Below are 23,619 nucleotides of genomic sequence, written 5' to 3'. Positions count from 1 at the left end.
CAAATTCTTTTTCGCGGACGCCTCTGCTTATTTCAGCAAGACAATGCAAAACCGCATTCTGCACGTGTTACAACAGCATGGCTTCGTAGTAAAAGAGTGCGGGTACTAGACTGGCCTGCCTGCAGACCAGACCTGTCTCCCATTGAAATTGTGTGGTGCATTATGAAGCGTAAAATACGACAACGGAGACCTCGGACTGTTGAACAGCTGAAGCTGTACATCAAGCAAGAATGGGAAAGAATTCCACCTACAAAGCATCAACAATTAGTGTCCTCAGTTCCCAAACGTTTATTGAATGTTGTTCAAAGAAAAGCTGATATAACACAGTGGTAAACAGGACCCTGTCCCAGCTTTTTTGGAACGTGTTGCAGCCATAAAATTCCAAGTTAATGATTTTTTGATAAAAACAATAAAGTTGATCAGTTTGAACATTAAATATCTTGTCTTTGTAGAGTATTCGATTAAATATAGGTCAAACATGATTTGCAAATCATTGTATTCCGTTTTTATTTATGTTTAACACAACGTCCCAACTTCATTGGAATTGGGGTTGTAGTTTTGTGTGTATTCTGTTCTTACGATTGCAACTCTGAAGTTCTGTGTAGCTTTCGAGGCATACAGTATTTTTCCCACAAATGTGGGTCAAATTCCTAATTTCACGACCTTGGTAATAATCCATGTATCCATTTTCTGTATTGCTCATTCTGTTCAAGGTTGCAGGGGCCTGTGGAAGCCTATCCCAACTGATTTTTGTCAAAGGGAGACTGCACCATCAATCACAACATGCCGAATCAATATTAATATATTTTCAGAGACACAAGAAGAAGGCATGCAGTCCAAATGCACATGAGGAAGTGGCTGTGACTAATCTATTAAAGTTTTAATGTTTAACATTTACATGTAAAATGGCCAAATACATACATACTATATAGTTCTGTTTGTACCCAATCATTGGCGTTTCACTGTGCATGTTTGAATCTCGTGGCTGTGGTTAATTCCCCATGCAAGTATCCTACTGCTGTCGCACATAAATTGATGATGCTGATGATGATGATGATGGATTTTGCCAGCATTGTGGCGTAATTTTCACACTGTTGTCAAATGCTGAATTAAATCAATAATTAACGCTCTAAACAAGAAAAAAAAAAGTGGCAATGTGGTTTCCTACCGAGCTACGTGTCTGGACTCACTGACAAGGTCAAATACAACTTACTAAAATGAGGGATGGGATGTCATTTTTGAACGTGATTATGGAATATCTTGGCATAAAAAAACATGTTTTTGAAAACCAACCAGGATGCTTACATGGAAGAAGAGGGACCAAGAGGTGACATGACTATCCAGTCCGGGCTTAGTAACTCAACTGAAAGCATTGACAGCATGAAGGCGTTGACTGCTGCCATTGAGGCTGCAAATGCACAGGTCAGTTGCATGTAATCCATATATGAGTCATTTTCATGTACCGTAATTTCTCATATATAATGTGCACCCATGTATAATACGCACCCCCAAAGTTGACCTCAATAGTTTGGAAACCCCTTCTACCTATGTATAATGCATTTTTACAATGTATGATTTTGCTTCTACAATATGATCAAAACATCAAGTATTAACTGTATTTTCTTAGCCGTGGCCTGGGGAGCATTTCGGGGTATCAGTGTCTTGCCCAAGGACACCACAGCCGTGAGTCCGGGTTATGTTGGTGGATGGTCCGGTCGGGGTCTTGAACCTCAGTCCCCCACAGCGGTAGGCGATGGTCTTAACCATTGGGCGACGGCTGCCCAACGTCCAAGGTATTCTGGGACCACGGGTGGCTTGGAATGGGTAAGGGGCGCAGCAGACCAGCTGGGGGTTGATGCGAAGTCTTTCATCAGGCACAGACGGCGCAGGCTACGATAAACTCTCAGGTGTCTTTCGCCATGCTGGGCCACGAGAAGTGTTGTTGGATGAACGGGTGTTTCTGGGATGACCGGTAAGTTTGAAGTTATGGGCCCACTGAAGTACTTCTGAGCGGGCAGAATTGGGCACAAAGAGACGGTATGGTGGTCCGGTCTTGGGATCCGGTTGGGTTCTCTGAGCCTTCTGAACTACTTGTTCGATCTCCCACGTGGCAGCCCCAACAAAGCAGGGGGAGGGAAGGATGAGGTCTGTTTCCACCAAGTTGGAGGGTGGTGAATAAAGGCGAAGGAGGGCGTCAGGCTTGCCGTTACGAGAACCGGGGCAGATGGAGAGGCTGAAGTTGAAACGACTGCGAAGTAGGGCCCAACGAGGTGGCCGTGGGTTCAGACGCTTGGCGGTACGGAGATAGGCGAGATTCTTGTGGTCAGTCCATATGACAAAAGGAGAAACGGTCCCCTCCAGCCAGTGCCACCAATCCTGCAGGGCCCAGACGATGACCAGCAGCTCACGATTCACCATGTCGTAATTCCATTCAGACGGGGAAAGGCAACTGGAAAGAAAGGCACAGGGATGTAATTTCCGGGATTCGGGGTCCCGCTTGTAGAGAACGGCCCGGCTCCATAGGTCCGCAGAGTAAGGTTCGGGAGGAGGAACATGAGGTTCTTTGTACGGGAGGGGTATTTTAATGAGGTGGGAATTGCAGGAGGCGGGAGCGGGAGCAGGTGGGAGAGCCTGACGGCGTGGTTGGGATGGGCAGCAGAGCGGGAGACACGGGAGGACACTGGAGGGGGAGAGCACAAGAGGATAAGAATACTGTGCACACGAGTCACCAAGTAATCTTTCAACAAACGAGAGTAGGACTGCGAGAGTCGGCCTGTGTACCACGTATGAGCGTGAATACTCTGGCGCTGGATCCCTGGATCTGGCACGCTTAAATGCAAGCAATGGTGTCAACGTCTCTTTTTATATTTGTAAATTTTAGGAAAAGTGACGAAAAACCTCTATCAATTGCTGTAATCGAGAAGGCTCGCTACAAAAACACGCAGAACACAACAGGAAGTGGCATTACAGAGGAAATTTAATGAAAACTACAGGGGAATTCGGGACAAATGAAAAGGGACTTAACTACGAAAAAGTACCGGTAAACAGAAATGAAAAGGCTGAACTCGTGACGTGAGTGTAAAATGAGTGGATGCCTATTGAGCGATGCTAAAACTGTGAAAATCTGTGATCGTGAGTCTAATCCCAAATTATTATGCACTAATTTGTATTTGGTAATCAGCAAATTGTACTTACGCAACGAAGATCACGTGAGACAGGCGGGTCTGTTCTGCCGTTGACTCGACTTGACTTGACTTGATTAGGGAAAAGCGGAAAAATTGGTCACTAGTTACACAGAAACTTTTCTCAGGTGGTCCGGTGCCCAAACCCTTCCTTTGGGATTGCTCGGGGCGCTTTGTTCGGGCTCGTGACCTCCCTGGGTCCTGGGGTGTCGGTGGGGTGCCCCTGCTGGACGGGCTCGCTGACTCGCCCCCCGCCTTGTGGGTGGAGGGGGGGCTCACACTTCCTCGATATGCTGGCTCAGCAACATGCATGTGGTATGGTGTTCATTCACTAATAAAGTTCAATAGACACACTATAGGCTTTAATTACTTGTGCTGGGATCACTAACAACAGCACAGGTTATAACTAACAACTCACAGGTTCTTACAGGTGGTTACACATAAAAAAAAGAATCCCACCACACCACTTGTCAATAGGACTGCCTTGCTAATTTTCCCACATCCTGTCCTGCCCTTTTCTGTCCTCTCTTATCTGCTTAGTTAATGCTTGTCCACACCGGGTGTGCCATGTTACTTGTGTTCAAATATCAGTACCTGGCGTTGTTTGCCACCCGCTCGGAAAGAAATTGCGCAGGCAAATTTTTCCTGCCTGATTACTCTCACTGGTGACTCAGTGTTGCACAAAAGTGTAGTCGGGTAGTTGGCAGAATGTCTCTGCGGCCAGCGCTAGTCTGAGCGGCAAGGAAGATTTGGCCAGGCCTAGCCCGTCTTGGCTCCCACCAACCCACCCCCCGTGGTGATGAGTGGGTCTTTGGCTGGGAGCCAGTGTCTTCGGCGGAACAGGAAAACAAGAGAAAGACAACAAGAGGATTCGGTCTTTGGTACTCAAAAAAAGGGAGTTGCCCAAAAGACCAGCGTGGGAAGAACAGACCACACCTCTGATATTGAATTTCACTCTAAAGTTATCTGTGGTCAAAATCCAGTGGATCTAAAATAAGAAAATTAAATCCCAGCTTTTGCATTGTCTCACACACCATGGTTAACATATGCAATGAGGGTTTCAACCTGGTTTGGTGGCTAAGAACTCTTAATGTCCGTGATGTAACAGTGTGTTGTCTGAGGTAAAACACAATCATCTTATTCGGTTCATCTTATTCAGATTTGACAGCAGACATTTAGGAAAACAGTCATTAGTGACATGGGTATCAAAATATACACTTGGAGCATTCGTGCAGGTTAGTTGAGGGTCGGGAGGCCGGAATGCAAAGGTCATCAGCTCTTGGGGGGGTGCCCTTGACAAATGTGCTTCATAGGGCGTATTTGCGACACATACCAAATGTTTGTTTACAAAGCTTCTTTGTCTTTTGTAGGGATTCTACTATTATAAACTGCAATTTAGTTTAAATGATCCCCCCCGACCCCCACCCCCACCCCTTGCAGATACATGGACCAGCCAGTCAGCATGTCAGTAACAGCACTGTGACAATCAACACCTCTGCACCCTCAGTCTTGAGCAGAGGTCTGATTGTTGAAGACCACCGCGATGAATACAGGAACAAGGCACTCAGGAAGGGCAATTGTCTCTCCATAGGTATCCAGGTACTAAGGGCACATAGAAGAGACATCATTTTTGAGTGATTTAAGTGATTTCGCCAAATTATAAGTAACCAGAGATACACCATAGGCCCACTCAATTTTGTTTTCTGGGTGGGTTTTTGGGGTACTCTGTAGGTGGATGGACCAGAGGAAACTCCGGACCCAGAGGACCCATCTAAGTTCACCTCTGTTGGGGTGCAAGTGGAGGATGACAGACGGTGACTACTTTTTCTGTACTGCATTACCATTGGTTGCTCATTTCTGAGCATTTTTCTTTGATACATTTGATGAATGATCTGTCTCAGTCTGAGCAGTCACCTCCTTTCTCATCAGATGAAATGGAAAATGACCAGTTCCAGACATCTTGTTTAAGATTTTAAGTTTTTGTTCTCTCTTTTCCAGCATTTCTTATAGTTTTTCAACATTTTTTTTCTGGTCTTAAATTGAATGTCAAATTAAATTTTATTTAAATTGATTGCATTTATATTCTTTTTTAACTTGTTGTTGTTTGTTTTTTTTAATTCACAAATGTAAAATATTATTAAGAATGCTACAATACTGTTTTGTATTCTTTTTTATCTTTTTGATGATCTTTTTAATGATCTTTTGATCTTGATCTTTTTAATGTGTTGAGCACGATAGATAATACTCCTCTCAATCATTTATTTATTGTTTCCTGTAGATTAGACTACATTATATTTGATTCATATACACTACTCAAACAAAGTGAGGGGTATTCGGCTTTCAGGTGACATTTCGAGATGAACCGAAAATGAAGTATAACCTTCACAGGTGAACATCATTGACCTCTAAAATTTTGAATGCACAACCGCACATGTCCAACTCGCTGTTCTCTAACAAGGAGCTGAATGGCAAATTCACGCAAGATGTTTGACGCACGAGTCGACAAATAAATGACCTGCTTCGATTCGAATTGTTATTTCAACAGTCATCATCGCGCTGTTCACCTTTTGACATCAGGAGGACAAGATGCCTTTGCAAGGTTTCAGGTTTCTCAGAGGGCAGTGGCCACTGAGTTTCGTGTCACAGAGTGTCACCAGTCAGTTGAAACAAAGATACAGAGAGACTGATAGTGTCACAGAAAGGCATAGGCAAGTGGGCGCTTGGAAATGTTTTGGTTGATGCGTGGATTAAACACTTGTTGTGAATGTTTTTGCATGTGCATTCAAAAATGTTGAGGTCAAAATTAGTTAACCTGTAAAGGTTATTGTGCATTTTAGGTTTGTCCTGAAATTTCACCTGAAAGCCCAACCTTTTGTGAATAGTGTGTGAACATACGGAAGAAAAGGTACTGGTTGTCATTGATACAGAGCCATTATTGCAATGATGAAATGACTGCTGTTTGTTTTTCTCTGCTGGTCAGGTATCGTCGCTTCCAACGCTCCAACAGTGTGACAGCAGCTGTACAAGTAAGATATACTAATCCCACTTAAATCTTTCATCATGACTCCTTTCTTTGTGGCTGTACAGCGGAACCCAGATTTAACGCGCCACGATTTAAAGGATATCTGAAGTAACGGACCGTCTGGACTGTACATACGTCCAAAAATAGTTTCCTTGTAGCGCAGTATAGGCAGAGACTGGGACACACGTATTTCTGGGTTAGAGATATACGATATATACTATATACCCGTGCCTAAGTGGGGGCCATGTTGAATGTGGCAACATTCCCATCAAAAGCGATGCATTGATATGTGGTGGCCATGTTGAATGTGGCAACATTTCCAGACACTGCATTGACGTGGCGGCCATGATGGCAGGAGTTCGAGCTTTTGTCGAGTTCTGGGTAGAGAGAGCGCACAGTGGGGGCAGGGTTTTAGAGAAATACGACACACACGTTTCTGGAGTCTGGAACATGCTATTTTTAGTACAGTAACAGTGTTTTTGTCAAGCGGTTCGTCTATGGCATCTAATTACCAGATTTGGAAATAGGAAGCACAGTAATTCCTTGTGGCTCATGAAAGTGAACCGCCTCGACATGCCACTAGTCACTAGTCACACCAGCGTGGTAGGTGTAGATAAAATAACCTGGTACTGTACTGGGCATTTTAAGCCATGAAAAAAAAAAAGCACAAAACAATAATTTTGTACTATACAGTAATATGGGTGCATATAGCCACAAAAAAGTGCCTCAATATAACGGACTAATCGGCTATAAAGGACGACCCCCCCGCCCTTCTTGAATGATAAATACCATTTCAATATTAATGCAAAAACAAAGAATTTCACTGCTTGCAATTATTCATGTTAATTCTGATTTGTTTGCCTCAATTAGGCAGATTTGGACTTGCCGGGCCTGCTCGACACTCCGCCTGACTCTCCTGACACTGATTTAGAAGTCCTGTCATCTGGTGTCCTTTCTCGTCAATACTCCCGCGATGCTGCCACCTCAACCGTCAGCATCCAGGGCTCAGGGAACCACTACCACGCCTGTGCCTCCGATGAATATGAGGATGTGGGCTTTGATCCATCCATTCTTCCCCCTCCAGACCCTTGGATAGATAGCGTCAGTGATGACTCACCTAATGTCAACTTCAACAGCTCGGCTATCTTAGAAGTAAGAGGAAACTCATTTGTATATCGATATTCATATCGATGAAGGCTATATTATCTCATACTGTAACTTGATTTTCAAATCCCTCAAGGAGTAGAATTCTCAAGACTATGAAATAATAATAAAATTGTCTTCTCCAAAAACAAACTCCAACAATATAGCCAAGTCAATCTTTATTATATTGTTAATTCGCAACAGACATTATCATAAGAAACTTTACATTTGGTAGAAGGTCGAGCAAACCCTCCTCACAGGTGAAGGAAAGCCAGTGAAGCCCAACATGAGCTAGCGCTATGGTAACAGAGGCGAGGGGGAAAAACCTCAAGACTCAAGACTCGGCATGAAGCCTTCATCATGGCTCATGTCCCGTTGAAAGAAAAGAAAAACACTGAATACATCGAGAGTGCACGGAATAATAGGTGTAACTGTGATATAATTGTAAGCCTATGAAAGAGAACAAATTCACTTACAAGGTTGTTGTCTATGGCACTGGAAGCTACTACAGCGGGAGATCAAATGTGAGGTTAGTGGCATACTTGGACAGCAAGTGAATGTGAACATATGGAGAGAGTGGAAGAGAGAGGGTTCACTGTGGGTCACCGATGCTTCGGCGGTATGGACCCATAGCTGAGGGCTGACCCAGGACGTGTCTGAGTCAGCCCTGACCATAAACGTGACTTTGTGTTCACAAAAATTTAGTGTGGCATCAAGTGGTTTTGACAGAATCGGATGTTAAAATAGTGTACAGATGACCTCGTGGCACTCAGAAGTTACGTCTGGCAGGCGGTGCAGAGGACGGTGTGTCAGCGGGATGGCCGTTGGTTCCTGAAGCTGCTACAGGCTGAGACCGATCGCATGGAGGGCTGGTGTCGACAGATGGAGATGGACCAACAACATAATGACCTTCCGGAGGATGGTATGTCTTTTTAAGAGGGACGATGTGGTGTAGTACTAGTCTGCATTTCTGATGCAGCAGATATTTAGGCATGAAGTTCAGAAAGGAATTTATACCAAAAAAAAAAAATGGGGTTTTGTACAATTAGTTCCTCCATTTCTTTTCCACCACACTTATTAGCAGGATTCCCTAGCAGATACCAGATTCAAACTGATAAACGAAAGGTCACGTGGTGGGGTTCGTCTTGATGGAGTGCAGCGAAAAGGGAGGAGGATCCAAGCGAAGGCAGGGCCGGTATGCATAGGCGATCACCGCAGACACGCAGCATATGAACACAGAGTGCCACTGGTGGAAATATCAGTGGATGGAGAGAGTGAGTTGGCTGGCAGGAGAAAATGCAGAAACTGACAAGACCAGATGGAGCACGAAATATGACAAGCGGGCAGGAAAGCCTTGAACTAGAGACACAGAAAATCACCAGATTACCCAAAATAAAGATCCATAACAAAATCCATAAATGAAACAGAAACAGTCTTTGTCTAGAAAAAGAAAGAAAGGGATGGATTCCAGATGTCCCAAAAACAAACAAGCAAAAAAGGAGGGGGGAGGGGGTGGGGGGGGGGGGTAACGGGCCCTAGAGGCGGGCAGCAGCGCCACAGTATATGGCTGTTCGGGTGGACCGCCAGCATGCCGGGCCCCATGAAGCGAACGAGGCCCGTCAAGGAGAAGGCCAGTACGCCAGGGCCGACAGTGCGGCGCGAGAGCTAATTATACGGGTGGTGTTCGCAGGGCGAAAGCTTGAAGCCCCCCAGTCCGTAGATGGACGGGTGACTAGCGCAGCTCCTGCCACCCTGTCCGAACAAGGACAGGGGACTGTCACGGCGGCTCCTGAGAATTGGAATACTTTACTGTTTACTGGATCATGACACATTTTGTGTCATGATCCATGTGTTGGGATTTGAAATGAGAACATTTGTGGGTTTTTCTGAATGATCGGGTCTTGATTTTCGGGATACATGGTGGTTTCCTGTGTCCCCCATCCGCTCACCGTGTCCGTCTCTCCGCCTGGTCTCGTCAGTCTCTGCTCCTGCCGTGTCCGCCAATATGCTCTCTCCATTCTCTTGTGTCTCGTCCAAGTGCGCCTCGTTGTATTTAGCTTTGTTGCTGCTGTTTTCTGTGCTGATCACCTCTGCACTCCTGCCCTACCTTCCCTGCACTTGCGTCCGCATCACTTCATTTGAAAAGAAGAGTTGGCTAAGAATGTCAAGAGTGAACAAGGGAAGCGAGGAACAGTATATCTTACTTGACATAAGGTGGGCCTTGGTAGCGCTAGGAGAGCCTGCAATACTTCGGCTAGGATTTCCGGGAGCAGGTGGGCTTAAATACTCCGGTCGTGATGAGGCACAGCGCCCTCCCGGCTCCAATGATGGAACTGCAAGGGCGGTATATGACATCTTGAGGATCATTATTAATAATAATATTATAATAATTGCATTTACCTGGCTTCCAACTCGTATTATTATGAAATGTATCATTCTACCCCTCATTTAACTTTTTTCACACAACTCAGAAATTTCCCTTCCTTGTAATTAATCCTATCATATTTTGTGCTTATCATGATTAGAGCCAGCATTTTATACTGTTTTATAGTATTTTACAATTGATGGTCCTTTATTGTTTTATTGATTCATTGGTTGTGTACTGTTGTTTCTGTGCTTGTAGTTCTGGGGAAGATGAGGAGTGCCATGGGAAGTGCTCAGCTGTTGATGTCCCAAAAGTTTCAACAGTTCAGAGAACTGTGTGAGGAGAACTTGGTGAGCGATCATCTTCATGTATGCTTCGGACATAGACACTCGTGGCTCTAAACTGTAAGAGTGCAAATGTAAGTAAATCATATTCTTGCTGTCTCAGCAATAAATCGAAAAGAAAGCAAAACATAACAAACATCTCATCAACTGACAATGAAAGCAGGATGGCCGTGGGCATTTAGCGCTCTTCAGAAAGAGTATTCAAAGATAAAACATCCAAGAAAATGGAAGGGAATTAAGAATTTTGACAACTGCCAAATGTGTGAATCTATCTATCCGTTTTCGATACCGCTTATCGTCATGAGGGTATCGCTCTCTAAATTCCTTCTTCTTTGTCCTCCTTCTCTTCCGCTCGTAGAACCCCCGTGCCCACCCTCGGCCAGCAGCCTCCGACCTGGCTGGTTTTTGGGACATGCTTCAGTTATCCATTGAGAACATTAGCCTCAAGTTTGATGAGCTTCACCAACTCAGAGCCAACAATTGGAGACCCCTAGACCCGCCTGAGAGAAAGGTACTGACACACCCAAAACAAAGACTCCAGTATATGTGTCAGAGACAGTATATAGTAGTGTCGAAGGGAAAAAAAGGATGTGGAATACAAGGGCCGGCCACAAGCTTATGAGCACTTACACAATGAAATCACGAGCTCCAATACAACATCCACCAAATTCCGCCTTTACAAAGATAACCAGAAATGCTAGGTTTCGGAGTGTGGGCATGAAGACCTTCAGTGTTTAGTATGAGTCCTACTTTGAAACCTGACACCCCAGAACCAGCTGCCAGTAGCTGACTCAAGTCTTGCTGGAGGTCTTTTGCAGGCATTGGACGAATGGAATCGGATGGCAGCAGTTAATTAAGTTGTGAAAGCATACCCCGTCTAGTCGCAATTCGATTCTCTCGAGTTCACCTCCTCTCAGATTTGTGGGGCACAACCCATTCTTCAGTATTCACTGAAAAACCTCCCTCTCCTTTGTTTTTGTGGAAATGCCCTAAAATGCCACAAGATGGTGCCAAGGCCTTGTCTCCTAGAAATGTGGCATCGATAGGCAATTTATGTGACGTTTATTGAGACTATAATAATAGTAGGGTCTCAAGTCCGAATAGGCCTCTGTTTTAGCTCATCAGCAGCTTGCGCCAACTGACCCCCCCCATCTACCCTTCAGGCAGCTCTTCAGAAACACAACTGAAGGATGAGCTCCCAAGCATCTCGCTCTGACGCTGGAACAGCGAATAATTGACCTTTACCTGTGACAGCTACCGATGTACAGCTTCAGCCGTTCAACAGTCCGGGGTCTCCGTTGTCGTATCGATCGCCGTGTTTGTGCATCTTCTATTCCGGATGCCATCCAGAACATGAACACCATTTAAACTGTAACAATAACAATAATGGTTTTTTTTTTTGGTTGTTGTTTTTTTTTGCAATTTGCAGTAGGTATTGGCTCCCTGCAAATAATGGGGTATAACAAAAATCAACATGATTCATGACACGGAAAGTCTGGTTGGATTCCAAAAAGGCAGTCGTAGCAGGCAAACCCAAGAAATGAGTGAAATTGAGACAATTATCCAGAATACGCATCATACAACCCCAATTCCAATCAAGTTGGGATGTTGTGTTAAACATAAATAAAAACAGAATACGATGATTTGAAAATCATGTTCAACCAATATTTAATCGAATACACTACAAAGACAAGATATTTGATGTTCAAACTGATCAACTTGATTGTTTTTATCAAAAAGTCATTAACTTCGAATTTTATGGCTGCAACACGTTCCAAAAAAGCTGGGACAGTGTCATGTTTACCGCTGTGTCACATCACCTTTTCTTCTAACAACATTCAATAAACGTTTGGGAACTGAGGACGCTAATTGTTGAAGCTTTGTAGGTGAAATTCTTTCCCATTCTCGCTCGATGTACAGCTTCAGCCGTTCAACAATCCGGGGTCTCCGTTGTCGTATTTTACGCTTCATAATGCGCCACGCATTTTCAATGGGAGACACGTCTGGACTGCAGGCAGGCCAGTCGAGTACCCGCAATCTTTTACTACAAAGCCACGCTGTTGTAACACGTGCAGAAGGTGGTTGAGCATTGTCTTGCTGAAATAAGCAGGGGCGTCCATGAAAAAAACTGCAGGGGCGTCCATGAAAAAAAAAAAGCTGCTTGGATGGCAGCATATGTTTCTCCAAAACCTGTATTTACCTTTCAGCATTAATGGTGCCTTTCTGGGTGTTGTTGATAAATGGTTTTTGCCTTGCATAGTAGAGTTTCAAGTTGCACTTCCGGATGTAGCGCCGAACTGTATTTACTGACGTTGGTTTTCTGAAGTGTTCCTGAGCCCACTGCGGTGATATCCTTTACACATTGATGTCGTTTTTTGTTGAAGTGCCGCCTGAGGGATCGAAGGTCACGGGCATTCAATGTTGGTTTTCGGCCTTGCCGCTTACATGCAGCGATTTCTCCAGATTCTCTGAACCTTTTGATGATATTATGGACCGTAGATGATGAAATCCCTCAATTCCTTGCGATTGTACGTTGAGGAGCATTGTCCTTAAACTGTTGGACTATTTTCTCACGCACTTGTTCACAAAGAGGTGAACCTCGCCCCATCTTTGCTTGTGAATGTCCTTTTCTACCCAATCGCGGCACCCACCTGTTCCCAATGAGCCTGTTCACCTGTGGGATGTTCCAAACAAGTGTTTGACTGAGCATTCCTCAACTTTCTCCGTCTTTTTTGCCACCTGTCCCAGCTTTTTTGGAACGTGTTGCAGCCATAAAATTCTAAATTAATGATTATTTGCTAAAAACAATCAAATGTATCAGTTTGAACATGAAATGTCTTTGTAGTGTATTCAAATAAATATAGGTTGAACATGATTTGCAAATCATTGTATTCTGTTTTTATTTATGTTTAACACAACGTCCCAACTCCATTGGAATTGGGGTTGTAATTAACAACAATGATAGAAGCAACCGGGTGTTCTTGTAAGTACGAAGCATACTTTTTGTGGAGGCTTGGAATAATTTTGCCACTTCGCTAAACTGTTCACATTTAAAGTGAACAGTTTGAAAAGTGAGTGGTGTTGAACTATGTAAGTTGTGTTTTGTTGGTCCATTGCAAATGATTTTAACTTTGTAGACTTTGCATATAAATACAATTTACAATGGGGGTTGAATCATTTTGATTGCAACTGTATTTTGATTGAGCGTATACCCAATAAATATTTGATTACCTGGAACGCAACCATCTCCACATGAACGTATGTAGGCATGCTTTCGTGTCACTAACCATGCAAACACTCATTGTCCACAATGATAACTGGTCTCCAAGCTGCTGGTTATCAGATCCCACATCTCATGTGTTCTTAGCCAAGCCATGACACTTTCTGCTTCTTTCTGGCATGTGTTGTTTTTCTATCAAATATGTGTTTAAATATGTTTTGTGTGTGTGTGTTTTTTCTAAGCAGCATATGATACAGGTACAAAACAATGTACACGTTATTCATTGTTGCTGTGTTCAAGTAAATGTGACTACTGACCTAGATACATTTTGCATTTCATAGCTTTTCAGTGAGTACATGTAGCTGATTTTGGGCACTTTAGACTTGAATTTGTGTTGACAGCTATGTTCCATGTGCACAACTATATATATATATATATATATATATATATATATATATATATATATAGTTGTTGTTTTTTTGTTTTTTTTTTTACTTTCATCAAGCATTTAGGGTTAGGTTTCGTTGTGGCTTTGACATCATTGCACTCTGTTTCTTTTTTTTTTTTTTTTTAATCTGTTGCTCCCTCTCAGCAGTATCTGATGTGGCTTTTCATCTTGCCCACTTTTGACTCTAATGGCTTCTTCATTTGCTCTCATGGCCTTTTTTTTTGTTTGTTTCTTGTGCTTCTTTGTGTTGACAGTGAAGGCGCTTGCAAACAGCCACGCATCAATCACCACAAGAAACACCACAAGGCCTTAACCTCTGTGGGCCTACCTTGATCCATCATCTGTCCATCCGTCCATCTACCCACAATTCTCTCTTCCCTTCCTTCCTTTCTTCTGACACCTGCTGTTGCCTCACCTTGTGCGGCTTTCTATTCTGTGCGTTCTGGCAGTTAATGTCAAGGTCAATGGATACAGGAGGGTTTGGCTATTATTTTTTTCCATCGGTGCATTTTGCAGTCAAGGAATAATGATATTACAAAATTACAATTTCAGTCAAATAAGTCACTGTCCTAATGAAGCACCTGGCCTCTATATATACACATGTATATATAAACAAATGTCATAAACATACTTTACAGCAGGGGTTCTCAAAATTTTGACACCAAATACCAAATAAAAAAAAGGACCACCATCGTGACTCACATTCAAATTCAGTAGCATAGTAAGCCCAAGTGTTAACCCAATAGTATTGTTGTATATTAAAGCCAGTAATATGATGCGCAGTTTGAACATTAACACTGTGCACAATAAACAATAAAATGGTACTGAAATAAATGTATTACACATAAGTTAAATACAAATTCCACCTAAAACCCTTACAAACAAAGTAAGATCATATGCAAATGCTAACCCTATCCGTCTAAAAGTTCAATAGAACCGAACTGCACTTAGGCTGTGATTCTTTTGCAAACCACTAGAGGGAGCCCACTTACCACTAATACGAGTACCACACTAAGAATAAATGCTCTAAATGGTTGGAAAAGTCTACAGTTATTATTATTATGATGTTTAATATAGTGGACAAGAAACCTGATCATGGAAAAATGAAAGAAGAAGAAAAATGTTTAAAATCAAATTGGCTAATGAAAACAAAATGGGTTTACTGGTTGGCAACAATATTGGACAGAATTCTGCTTTCATTTCAAAATATACTATTAGTTGACTTTATTTGGATTAATAAACTCTAGGCAAAGATTCAGGTCGTTGGGGAAAAAACATATCGGCTATAAGGCAGAACGAATGGAAATTGTACTACTCGTTGGTCAAATGAATCCCGAAACCAACTGCAATTGTCAAGGCAATAGTATGTTTTCAGCAGCCATCACAAGTAGTCCTCGTGTATTTCTTCAAAAGTTCTTCCCTCCCCTCCCTGCCGCCCTCTTCCCACCAGGAGAGACGGCTTCCGCCTCCAGTCCCCAAAAAGCCACCCAAGGCCCCACACCACCACCCGCCTCTGGCCAGAGATCGCTCGCTGGAGAGCTCTGAGAAACAGCGACAGGAGGCCAGGAAGCGCCTGCTGGCCGCCAAGAGAGCCGCATCCGTGCGACAAAACTCTGCGACGGAGAGCGCTGACAGCATTGAGATCTACATCCCCGAGGCGCAGACAAGGCTATGAGGACGTTACTCAGCAGTACAGTACCACATCACATGTTGTTCGCATCTCACTGTCAGTTGCGAAATATATAGGCAGCAGTTTTTTAAAATTGTTTTTTATTTACATATGTCCTAACTTCAACCACGCGACTTCTCCGAGGCCATAAGTGTCATTTTGTTTTTTTATAAAGCCATGACAGATATGCTACACCGGACCGGTGCATTACTTTTTCACTTCTTCCCTGATGAAATGCACTCCAGAATTTGGATAGTCATGATGGTTGAGTTCCACTGCCGGAAGGGCCGTCCCAACATCGGGTCTCATTCAGCAACAACAACAAAAAAAGCTTACTTTTGGTAACATCCTTTCCATTTGGCGTCTGAGCTTATCAGCCAAGAAGAAGAAATCTTACCGACACTCTACAACATACTTACAGACCTTTGAGTGCCAATATGGTGGAGCAAAATGGTTTCCAATTGCCTCTTCTGTTATTCTACACTGTATGCTTTAAAGGAATGATGGCTGTTGACGTAATAGGTCACCATGGCCTCCATTTTCGGTGCCACTTACCCTGTTCAGGTGAAATGAAAAAGACCCCACTACTCGAGTGGTACAACGCGCACGGTTTTCCTCCTAAAAATAGTACTGCGGGAAACTGCAAAATGAATGCCACGTTGACGGTAAGCAGAGCTGCTTTGAATGCTAGGTTGACGCCGAACGCCAGCGATTGTAAATGCGGACGTCGGCGGGCCGTTCGTAAACACTTCCACTCAACACTCATCCCCTAGACCCTATATTTTCAGAAACACTTGTTTAGCGCTGTGCTAATGCAGGAACGCCTTGTGTGACAAACTCCACAAGCCAGTAGGCCAAAACATCAATCGAATTCATTTACCCACGACATATTATGCATAAGCGGCGCGGTGGGCGACTGGTTAGCACATCTGCCTCGCAGTCCTGAGGACCGGGGTTCAAATCCCGGCCTCTCCTGTCGCACGTTCTACCCGCGTCTGTGTCGGTTTACTCCGGTTTCCTCCCGCATCCCAAAAACATGCGTGGTAGGTTGATTGAAGACTGAAAATTGCCCGTAGCTGTGAATGCTCGTTTGTTTCTATGTGCCCTACGAATGGCTGGCGACCAGTTCAGGGTGCGCCCCGCCTCTCGCCCAAAAATAGTTGGGATGGGCTCCAGCACGCCCGCGACCCGCGTGAGGAGAAGCGGCACCGAAGAAATTGATGGATAATATGCATATTTTATGAGAAACAATGCCCGGTTGTGTTAATAACATCCATCCAGCCGTCGGAAATAAAATTAGAAGCAAAAGAAATCAGCCTGTTTTGAGGGGTCGGGTCATGTCATAAATACCCCCCTCCCCGTGTAGTCAACTTTAGCAAACAGTCCAGGATGTCACATCAATCAGAAGCTAACGCTAATTGGAGCATCCGAAAGCTCAACGCATCTCTGTTTCCCTTTTGGATTTGACAGCTCGCGACATCCGGCTGCTACTTGAAGGTGGAGGCTTTTTTGCCAAGCCGAGCGGAGAGGCCGCGGGCGGAGAAACTCGGCGTGGGGGCGGCATTGTGTAAATGAGCTGCGCGGTTTGCGTCGGTCGGTCAAAATTCCAAACAGCTCGATTTCAAGAAACGGGCAGCCTCCGAGAGATTCACAGATCCGTTTCACACTTGATAGCTGGGCAGAGACCCAACAATTTGGAGACAAGCAATTCAACTGGCCATTTTTTTCCACAATTTGTCCCCTTGATGTTTTGGAATATTGGGGGGGAAGAAAACAAAAAGTATATATAATTATTATTGCTATAGTTATTCTAAGGTTGTCATCAAATCCTACGAAATACAAGGTCGACGACAAGCAGTATGATGAGATGGAAGAGCTCAGAAATACCGTATGTTAGGCATCCTTCCAGCTTGGAGTTTGAATATCGGAGAGATAGAAGGAAATGAAACGGCACGTGCACTTGAATCAATTATTATTATTATTATTATTATTATTAATAATAATAATTATTAATTATCGTCAGTATAACCTTTGAAAGACAGTCATAAAAAATGTTGACCCGCTCCCTAAAGATGGGGATTTGATCTGGCACGCACGGCTATAGCATCGTGGCCGCCCGTGAATCGTACAGCTTTATCAATATTGGTTGACAATCAAATCTCTCTACGATTCTTTCATATTGCACACGGTCGGAGCTCACTAACATTATGAATTTTTTTTGTTTCTTTGTTTATTCTTCAGCCAAATAGCCCAACTTCACACAACTTTGGGTCGGCGATTGAATCGTTACTGTTGACTCGATGAACTTCGAGTTGATTTATTTATGAATCAGTCAGCAACAGATTCTCCAGCGCATTGCATTTCATTGAATTCACTTAAGCTTTTGAGCAGGAGATGCGTGCTTTACCGGGTTGAAGTCTGAGGACGGACTCGGCCAGTCGAAAACCTTCCGCTTCTTTCCACTGATGAATTGGGTGGTTGTTAACACAGCAGTGGTTTCGGGACGTTCCGAATGGATGTATTGGCTGTAGCCGGTCAGAACCAGCCAAACAAAAGTTTCCATCTTCTAAATTGTGCGTCAGCTCCAGATGTAAAAGCGTGACGAAAGACAGGAACAAGCGTTCCTCTCTTATCTCATTATTTGTCGTTTAATGTCAAACCCAAATGTTTTTTGTCGAAGCTAAGACGAAGGAATTGGCCTTACAGTTCTGATCTGAACAAGCGTGAACTACAACGGGTTCAAATTTGGATCTTTTTTGCACTGTTTTTCTAGAAGATTTCAAAGAGACTGTGATTTGACAATACTTAGTTTTGTTTCTGTTGTTGTTTCTTCCCCACCCCATGAAATGCCTTTATACAAAAGACTGTACGGCTGCGCCCCATTGTATAATTCACATCATCTCATGACATAATCCCATATTTGCCCCGGGTTGAGCATCGCCATACGTCAACGTTCTGCCCGAAGTGAATGCAAACAGCCAAAACGAGCAAGGGTTGACGCTTTCAATCATGAACACACAGTCTTCGGAAACCGAATTCAATTGTCACCTGACTTGGCTTGATGCCGGCCTTTTTATACTTACGCCAAAAGAATTCCTCATCTATGTTGGAACATAATGATACTCTCGATTGTCTGCGACGATGCTATTCACGGCTATGCTAAAACCTATCCTGACTCTCCCAGGGCGGACTTCTGGTGATCAACAGTATAGCTGCAGTCTTAGATACTGCACGACAGATTCTTGTATGACCATGGTGATCATCTGTGATTTTTAATGAAAGTATACTGTGTTTATTTTTTAATTTGTCAAAATGTCCGATATGTTAGGAGCGGGGTTCATTTTGTACAGCATCTAATTACCTCTGTGTTGAAATGACAATGACGGTGAGCCATATTCAATGTGAAATACACTTGTCAAAAGAAAGGGCCATATAAATGCAAGTACGTTTTGGTCGCTGTTGTTGTTTTTTGTTTGTTTGCTGCTTTTCGAGCAAATCTGTCTGAAGCGTTCCAGTAGCAAGTTATGTCTGAGGAAATGTGGCCTATCGATGAATGGTGGCAATGGATGGAGTGTGCATTTTTAGTGTTTTAACTGAAAAAGTAGAAAGACAGACCTGAGCCATTTATGGAATACTTCATCAAACGGGAAGAATTCTGACTGCCTGATTAGTGCCATATAACATTAAATGAAAAGAATTGTATTTCTAAGCAACTTCAGTGAAATTAAAGGGAATGGAAACCGATTCGGGTTTTTCTGTATGACAGTGGATACTAGAAACAGTATATATATTTTTATGTCGATTTTTTTTCTTAACTGTTCCCCCCAAAAAAATGTCAAAACGTGGCAGACTTTTAATGTCTGCAACGTTTACTGTTGCTGCTGCAAACCCTTCATTCCTGCCAATGGTTTGTGTGAACAAGCTCAATGACTTTCTCCTCAGGAAGAGCTGTAAGATTCGATTCCGAGTTATGATGGTCTGTTCCTCAAACACCGTGCGTGTGTGTGTGTGTGTGTGTGTGTGTGTGCGCGTGTGTGTGTGTGTGTTATGAAGAAGTGTGATTGCGTTCCAGTCATACATACATCCGGAATATGTGGAAGATTGAGCGTCTGTGTGTGAAAGTGATTTCTGTAAAGTGCTTCCCGAGTCACTCGTCTTCTGTGTCAGGCCTTTCTTCAGTGGTCCGGTAGCCCCATCGTCACGGTTGAGATGAACGCCACTCGTACTTGCGACCAACCTCGTGTGTTTGTACAGAACATGGTTGAGGCTGATTCATAACGCATGCAGATACAATATTAGTACTTATTAGTACTAAATACAATTTGAAAACATGTATTGGTTTACTCATGCTCTAATTTATTTATATACATATATATATGTATTTATTTTTAACTATGAGGTTTTGTTCAGTGATCTGTCATGCTCTTCTGATCCTATGTTATATTGTAAAGAGATTATTACATGTCCATAACTATTAATGAAACTAATAAAATTATTGATGAGGTCTCGTGCCTTGATTGAGCTATTTACCAATATCTATTGTTTCCTTATACTAAAAAAAAAAAAAAAAAAAAAAAAGTTGCTTGACTTTTACAGCATGCGAGGCTCGGTCGGCACTGAGGAATCGGGTGCGGAAAGGACAGCTAAGGGGAGCGGCCGCGCTAAGATGCAGGGAGACCACCCCGACCCCGACAGACCGGGGCCCATTGTGCAGAACCCCCCTGCCCCTAGCCCCCTGCTCAAGCTTAAAAGCTTAAAAAGAAAGGGGACCCATAGTCCAAATGATCTTCCAAGGACTCAAATAAATGTAACTCAAATACTCAAATATATATATATATATATATATATATATATATATATATATATATATATATATATATATATATATACACAAGTCCAATGAAGTTGGGACGTTGTGTTAAACATAAATTAAACCAGATTACAATGATTTGCAAATCATGTACATTACACAATTAGTGAAATCCGCAATATAGAAATACCCTCTTTAAATACTCCCGAAGCGTGTTTTTAGAGCCTAGTTTTCGACAGGTTTGCTGTGTTATGGTAAATCTTTTCCGTCCAGCAACTGAGACTGATGCCTGTACATAGCAGCATTTCAAATGTTTCACCACAAGATGGCAGTAATTCACCAACAGCTGATATAGAACGTTGACGTGTATAGCAACTAAGAAGAAAACAAATGTTTTAAACTGGAAGTCAGCTCGTCGGGTTGGGGCTGAGGATTGTCTGTTTCTGGTCTCATTGTGTGTGTGTGTGTGTGTGTGTCTTATTTTATATTTTTTTTAAATATAGAGAAATAAATCAACTATTCTCCGATGCTCAGTGGCCGGTCGGTGGCTTCTTAACGTAAACCCAGTAAAAGGAGGCCCTATTTATTTATTTTTTTCACTCATTGAAAACAAAGTCATGACAGCAAGAGAAAGATGCCAGAAGCAGCCGAACGTGACTGCCGTGACGGCGCTCTCGGTCTCCGCAGGTGCGCCTTGACGTCGATCTGTTTGTGACCGCCACCGTCGCCGTCGCTGTCACGTTTGGACTGTCACCGTTGTCCGTGCGGCAGTTGTTGTGCCTATTGTTCTCTTACGCCTCCCCGGCAGCTCGAGCCCTCGACTGTTTTCTCTGTCTCTCCGTCTCAGACCGAGCAGCCTGGATTCTGTTGGACATTTCCTCCTCGGAAGGACTTTTTCCTTGCCTCTGTCGCTAAACGCTTGCTCACGTGTTGTTGTATGCAGTTTATAATGGATGAGACGTGTGGTTCTTGACCTTTATAATGCGTTAAGTGCCTTGAAATAACGTCTGTTGTTAATTGCTACTTTCGAAACAAATGTGCCTTGACTTGACTCGCACGTCTTTTCAAAGCCGTGGCTGGACTGAGTGGACTTGGTTTAGCAGACGAACAGTTGTGCCGCTTGTCGTACGGAGACGCTCGAGAACTCTCTCGTTCATCCTCCCCGCAGCCGTCAACAGCCCTGAGGCGGAGTCGGACTCTCTCCGGTCTCCCCGGATTGAAGCCGAACTCTTCGACTAGATCCATCAGATTAACGCCCAAATCAATTACAGCCAGCAACAGATGAGTTAATTACTGCTACCCCCCAAAGCCACCCATGTACACATGCACAGTCTCAGGGAAAGAACGCCCCAGCACCCTCATCCCACCCCCTGGGCTTGGGGGGGGGGGGGTTATCCTAAAACTCAATACTGTGGCATTGGTGTCTTTTTCAGACTGGAGTGTAAATTGTCCACTTTTTAAGAACGTGGTTTTCGTGTTCAACCAGGACGTAGCCTGCTAACTAACAAAGCTCAAATGCAAAGCTCTCAAAATTCTTTTTGCATTTATTAATCATTCATCCGCGGTGGAGGTCTGCACTCTACTTGGTGGGTCTGCCTCGAGACAGACCCAGGAATGGAACTACTTTTGAATGAATATCCATTCCTGCGGCTATTAATTTCAGCTCTATCGGTTGTCTATTGTCATCTCTCGCGAGGCAGCCGACTGCAAAATAACAAGAGTGCATGAAATATGTATCCGGAGGAAATAAAGCTTGATGAAAGTTCTTTCAAATACGTGGGATTCATTTGGAGTTCCAGGCAGTCGGAGACAAGGCAGCAAACGTTACAAGGAAGCTTTAAAATACATCTCCTCCAATTATTTAGCTACGTGTTGTTCAAATCTCCTCCATTTGTTATCTCGGCACCCAGATGGATAATCCCCGGGATTATATAGGGATTACCGTCGAATGACTGCGCGGGATTATCGTCAGATGTAATTCCGCACGTTCGTCTGCTGTCGTTCACTTTCTGGATTTCCTTCCTTTTCCGGGACACGGTGCTCACGGGCATTGTGGCGGCGTCTCTTTTCAAACGTCTTTCTTGCGCTGAAATGGCGGAGAAAATTCGCATGCGTGTTCCGTGTTTGCGTAATGATTTCTGGGGGGGGGGGGGGGGGGGTTCCCTTCATTTTGGCGCACTTCCCCACTGTACGTCTTGTGTCGTCCCGCTCGACAGGTGCGGGAAGACCACATTGGATAGAATAATCTCATTGTTCGATTTAATAGCCAATAGTATAGCAATCATGAGTGCAATAAATCCAAAGATGGGCACATGAAATGATGTCGACGAAGCATCAACTCATAATCGTGATCGATGACAAACGCACACGGTGCGTTTGTCTGTTCAAAGGAATAACGTGAAGTGTGTGTTTTTTTTTTTTTTTTTTTTTTCTCAATTCAGCGCACACGCAGCAACTCACGAGTATGCTTAATTCCCCAATGCGTGTGCGAGCGCGCTCACCCGCCGCGACGTCAATCTCGATGCATGCTGCAGAGCGAGGGGCTGCCTGGGAACCGCAACACTTGTTCTGTTCGAGCAGGTCTGCTCCATCAGAATGGCGGCACGCTCTTCAATGAGCTGCGTGGAGCGCTCGGTCACGCCGCGTTACAAAGTTGCACGGTTCAAATTATCGTGCGCGGCGTCTGCACGTCCACGCGCGGCCATCGCAGCGGCCCGACGTGACGCTACTGCAAACGACTTGTTTGACTTGTCATCGGCAAGTCGAAACCATCCCGAAAAAAAAAACATATTTTATATTTTATATTTAACGTCTGTTAAATATTTATATTTATATTTATATTTTTATATAAAGCGAAACATTTATATATACATATATTTTTTTTTAATTGGCTCGGGCATATTGTACGGTGTGACATAATTGTGTCATAACGTTTTTTTTTTTTTAATATGTGTATGTAAATCATATAGAGCCGGCGGACTTGTCTGACGTGTTAAAATATTTTGACAAAATCATCCAGATTGTCTTTTGTCACGCTTGGCCAATTCAAAAATCCGATTGTCCCCACAGCCAAAGTTCAACTTTTGAACCATATTACGTTACATGTGTGAATGAGTGTATATACCAATTTGTACAAATTGTGTCGGTTTTACAGAAGCGATTCGTGTTAAAGGGTTAACAATGAAATGGAAATGACCCGGAGACCAAAAGTAGATTTTCCAATGCTCGTTTATCGTTGCATCTTTAAGCAAGACTTTCAATCATTCCGGACACAATTTCCGAGCTGAATTTGGGGTTGTCAAGGCAATGGCTCGATGACAAATGACAACGCGATGCGCGTCGTGGGCTTGTCCCGGTGGTGGTCGGCACCTGTTCGGTTGTGTGTGTGTGTGTGTGTGTGTGTGTGTGTGTTTGGA

At 43.5% G+C, this 23,619-nt stretch overlaps 1 protein-coding gene across 5 annotated transcripts in view; it reads left to right on the top strand.

Moving 5' to 3' along the window:
• LOC133411473 (disks large-associated protein 1-like) overlaps nt 1-19,738 on the top strand; it is a 64,314-nt gene extending 44,576 nt beyond the window's left edge. For 2 of the 5 annotated variants that reach the window (XM_061693904.1, XM_061693903.1), the window contains exons 7-15: nt 1,297-1,422; nt 4,623-4,781; nt 4,914-4,996; nt 6,163-6,208; nt 7,075-7,356; nt 8,137-8,269; nt 9,971-10,062; nt 10,415-10,567; nt 15,175-19,738. In XM_061693904.1, the coding sequence (XP_061549888.1) occupies nt 1,297-1,422; nt 4,623-4,781; nt 4,914-4,996; nt 6,163-6,208; nt 7,075-7,356; nt 8,137-8,269; nt 9,971-10,062; nt 10,415-10,567; nt 15,175-15,399 (1,299 nt within the window). In that variant the 3' untranslated portion in view covers nt 15,400-19,738. Of the gene's footprint in view, nt 1-1,296; nt 1,423-4,622; nt 4,782-4,913; nt 4,997-6,162; nt 6,209-7,074; nt 7,357-8,136; nt 8,270-9,970; nt 10,063-10,414; nt 10,568-11,219; nt 11,362-13,978 lie in introns of those variants that run through there. The other 3 variants (XM_061693907.1, XM_061693906.1, XR_009769672.1) reach the window with 3 other exon arrangements.
• The last annotated feature ends 3,881 nt before the right edge of the window (nt 19,739-23,619 follow it).

The sequence above is a fragment of the Phycodurus eques genome, chromosome 13 (assembly GCF_024500275.1).
Source record: "Phycodurus eques isolate BA_2022a chromosome 13, UOR_Pequ_1.1, whole genome shotgun sequence".
Taxonomy (NCBI): domain Eukaryota; kingdom Metazoa; phylum Chordata; class Actinopteri; order Syngnathiformes; family Syngnathidae; genus Phycodurus; species Phycodurus eques.
The sequence above is the reverse complement of the archived record's forward strand: the minus strand, read 5'-3'. Positions and strand labels throughout refer to the sequence as shown.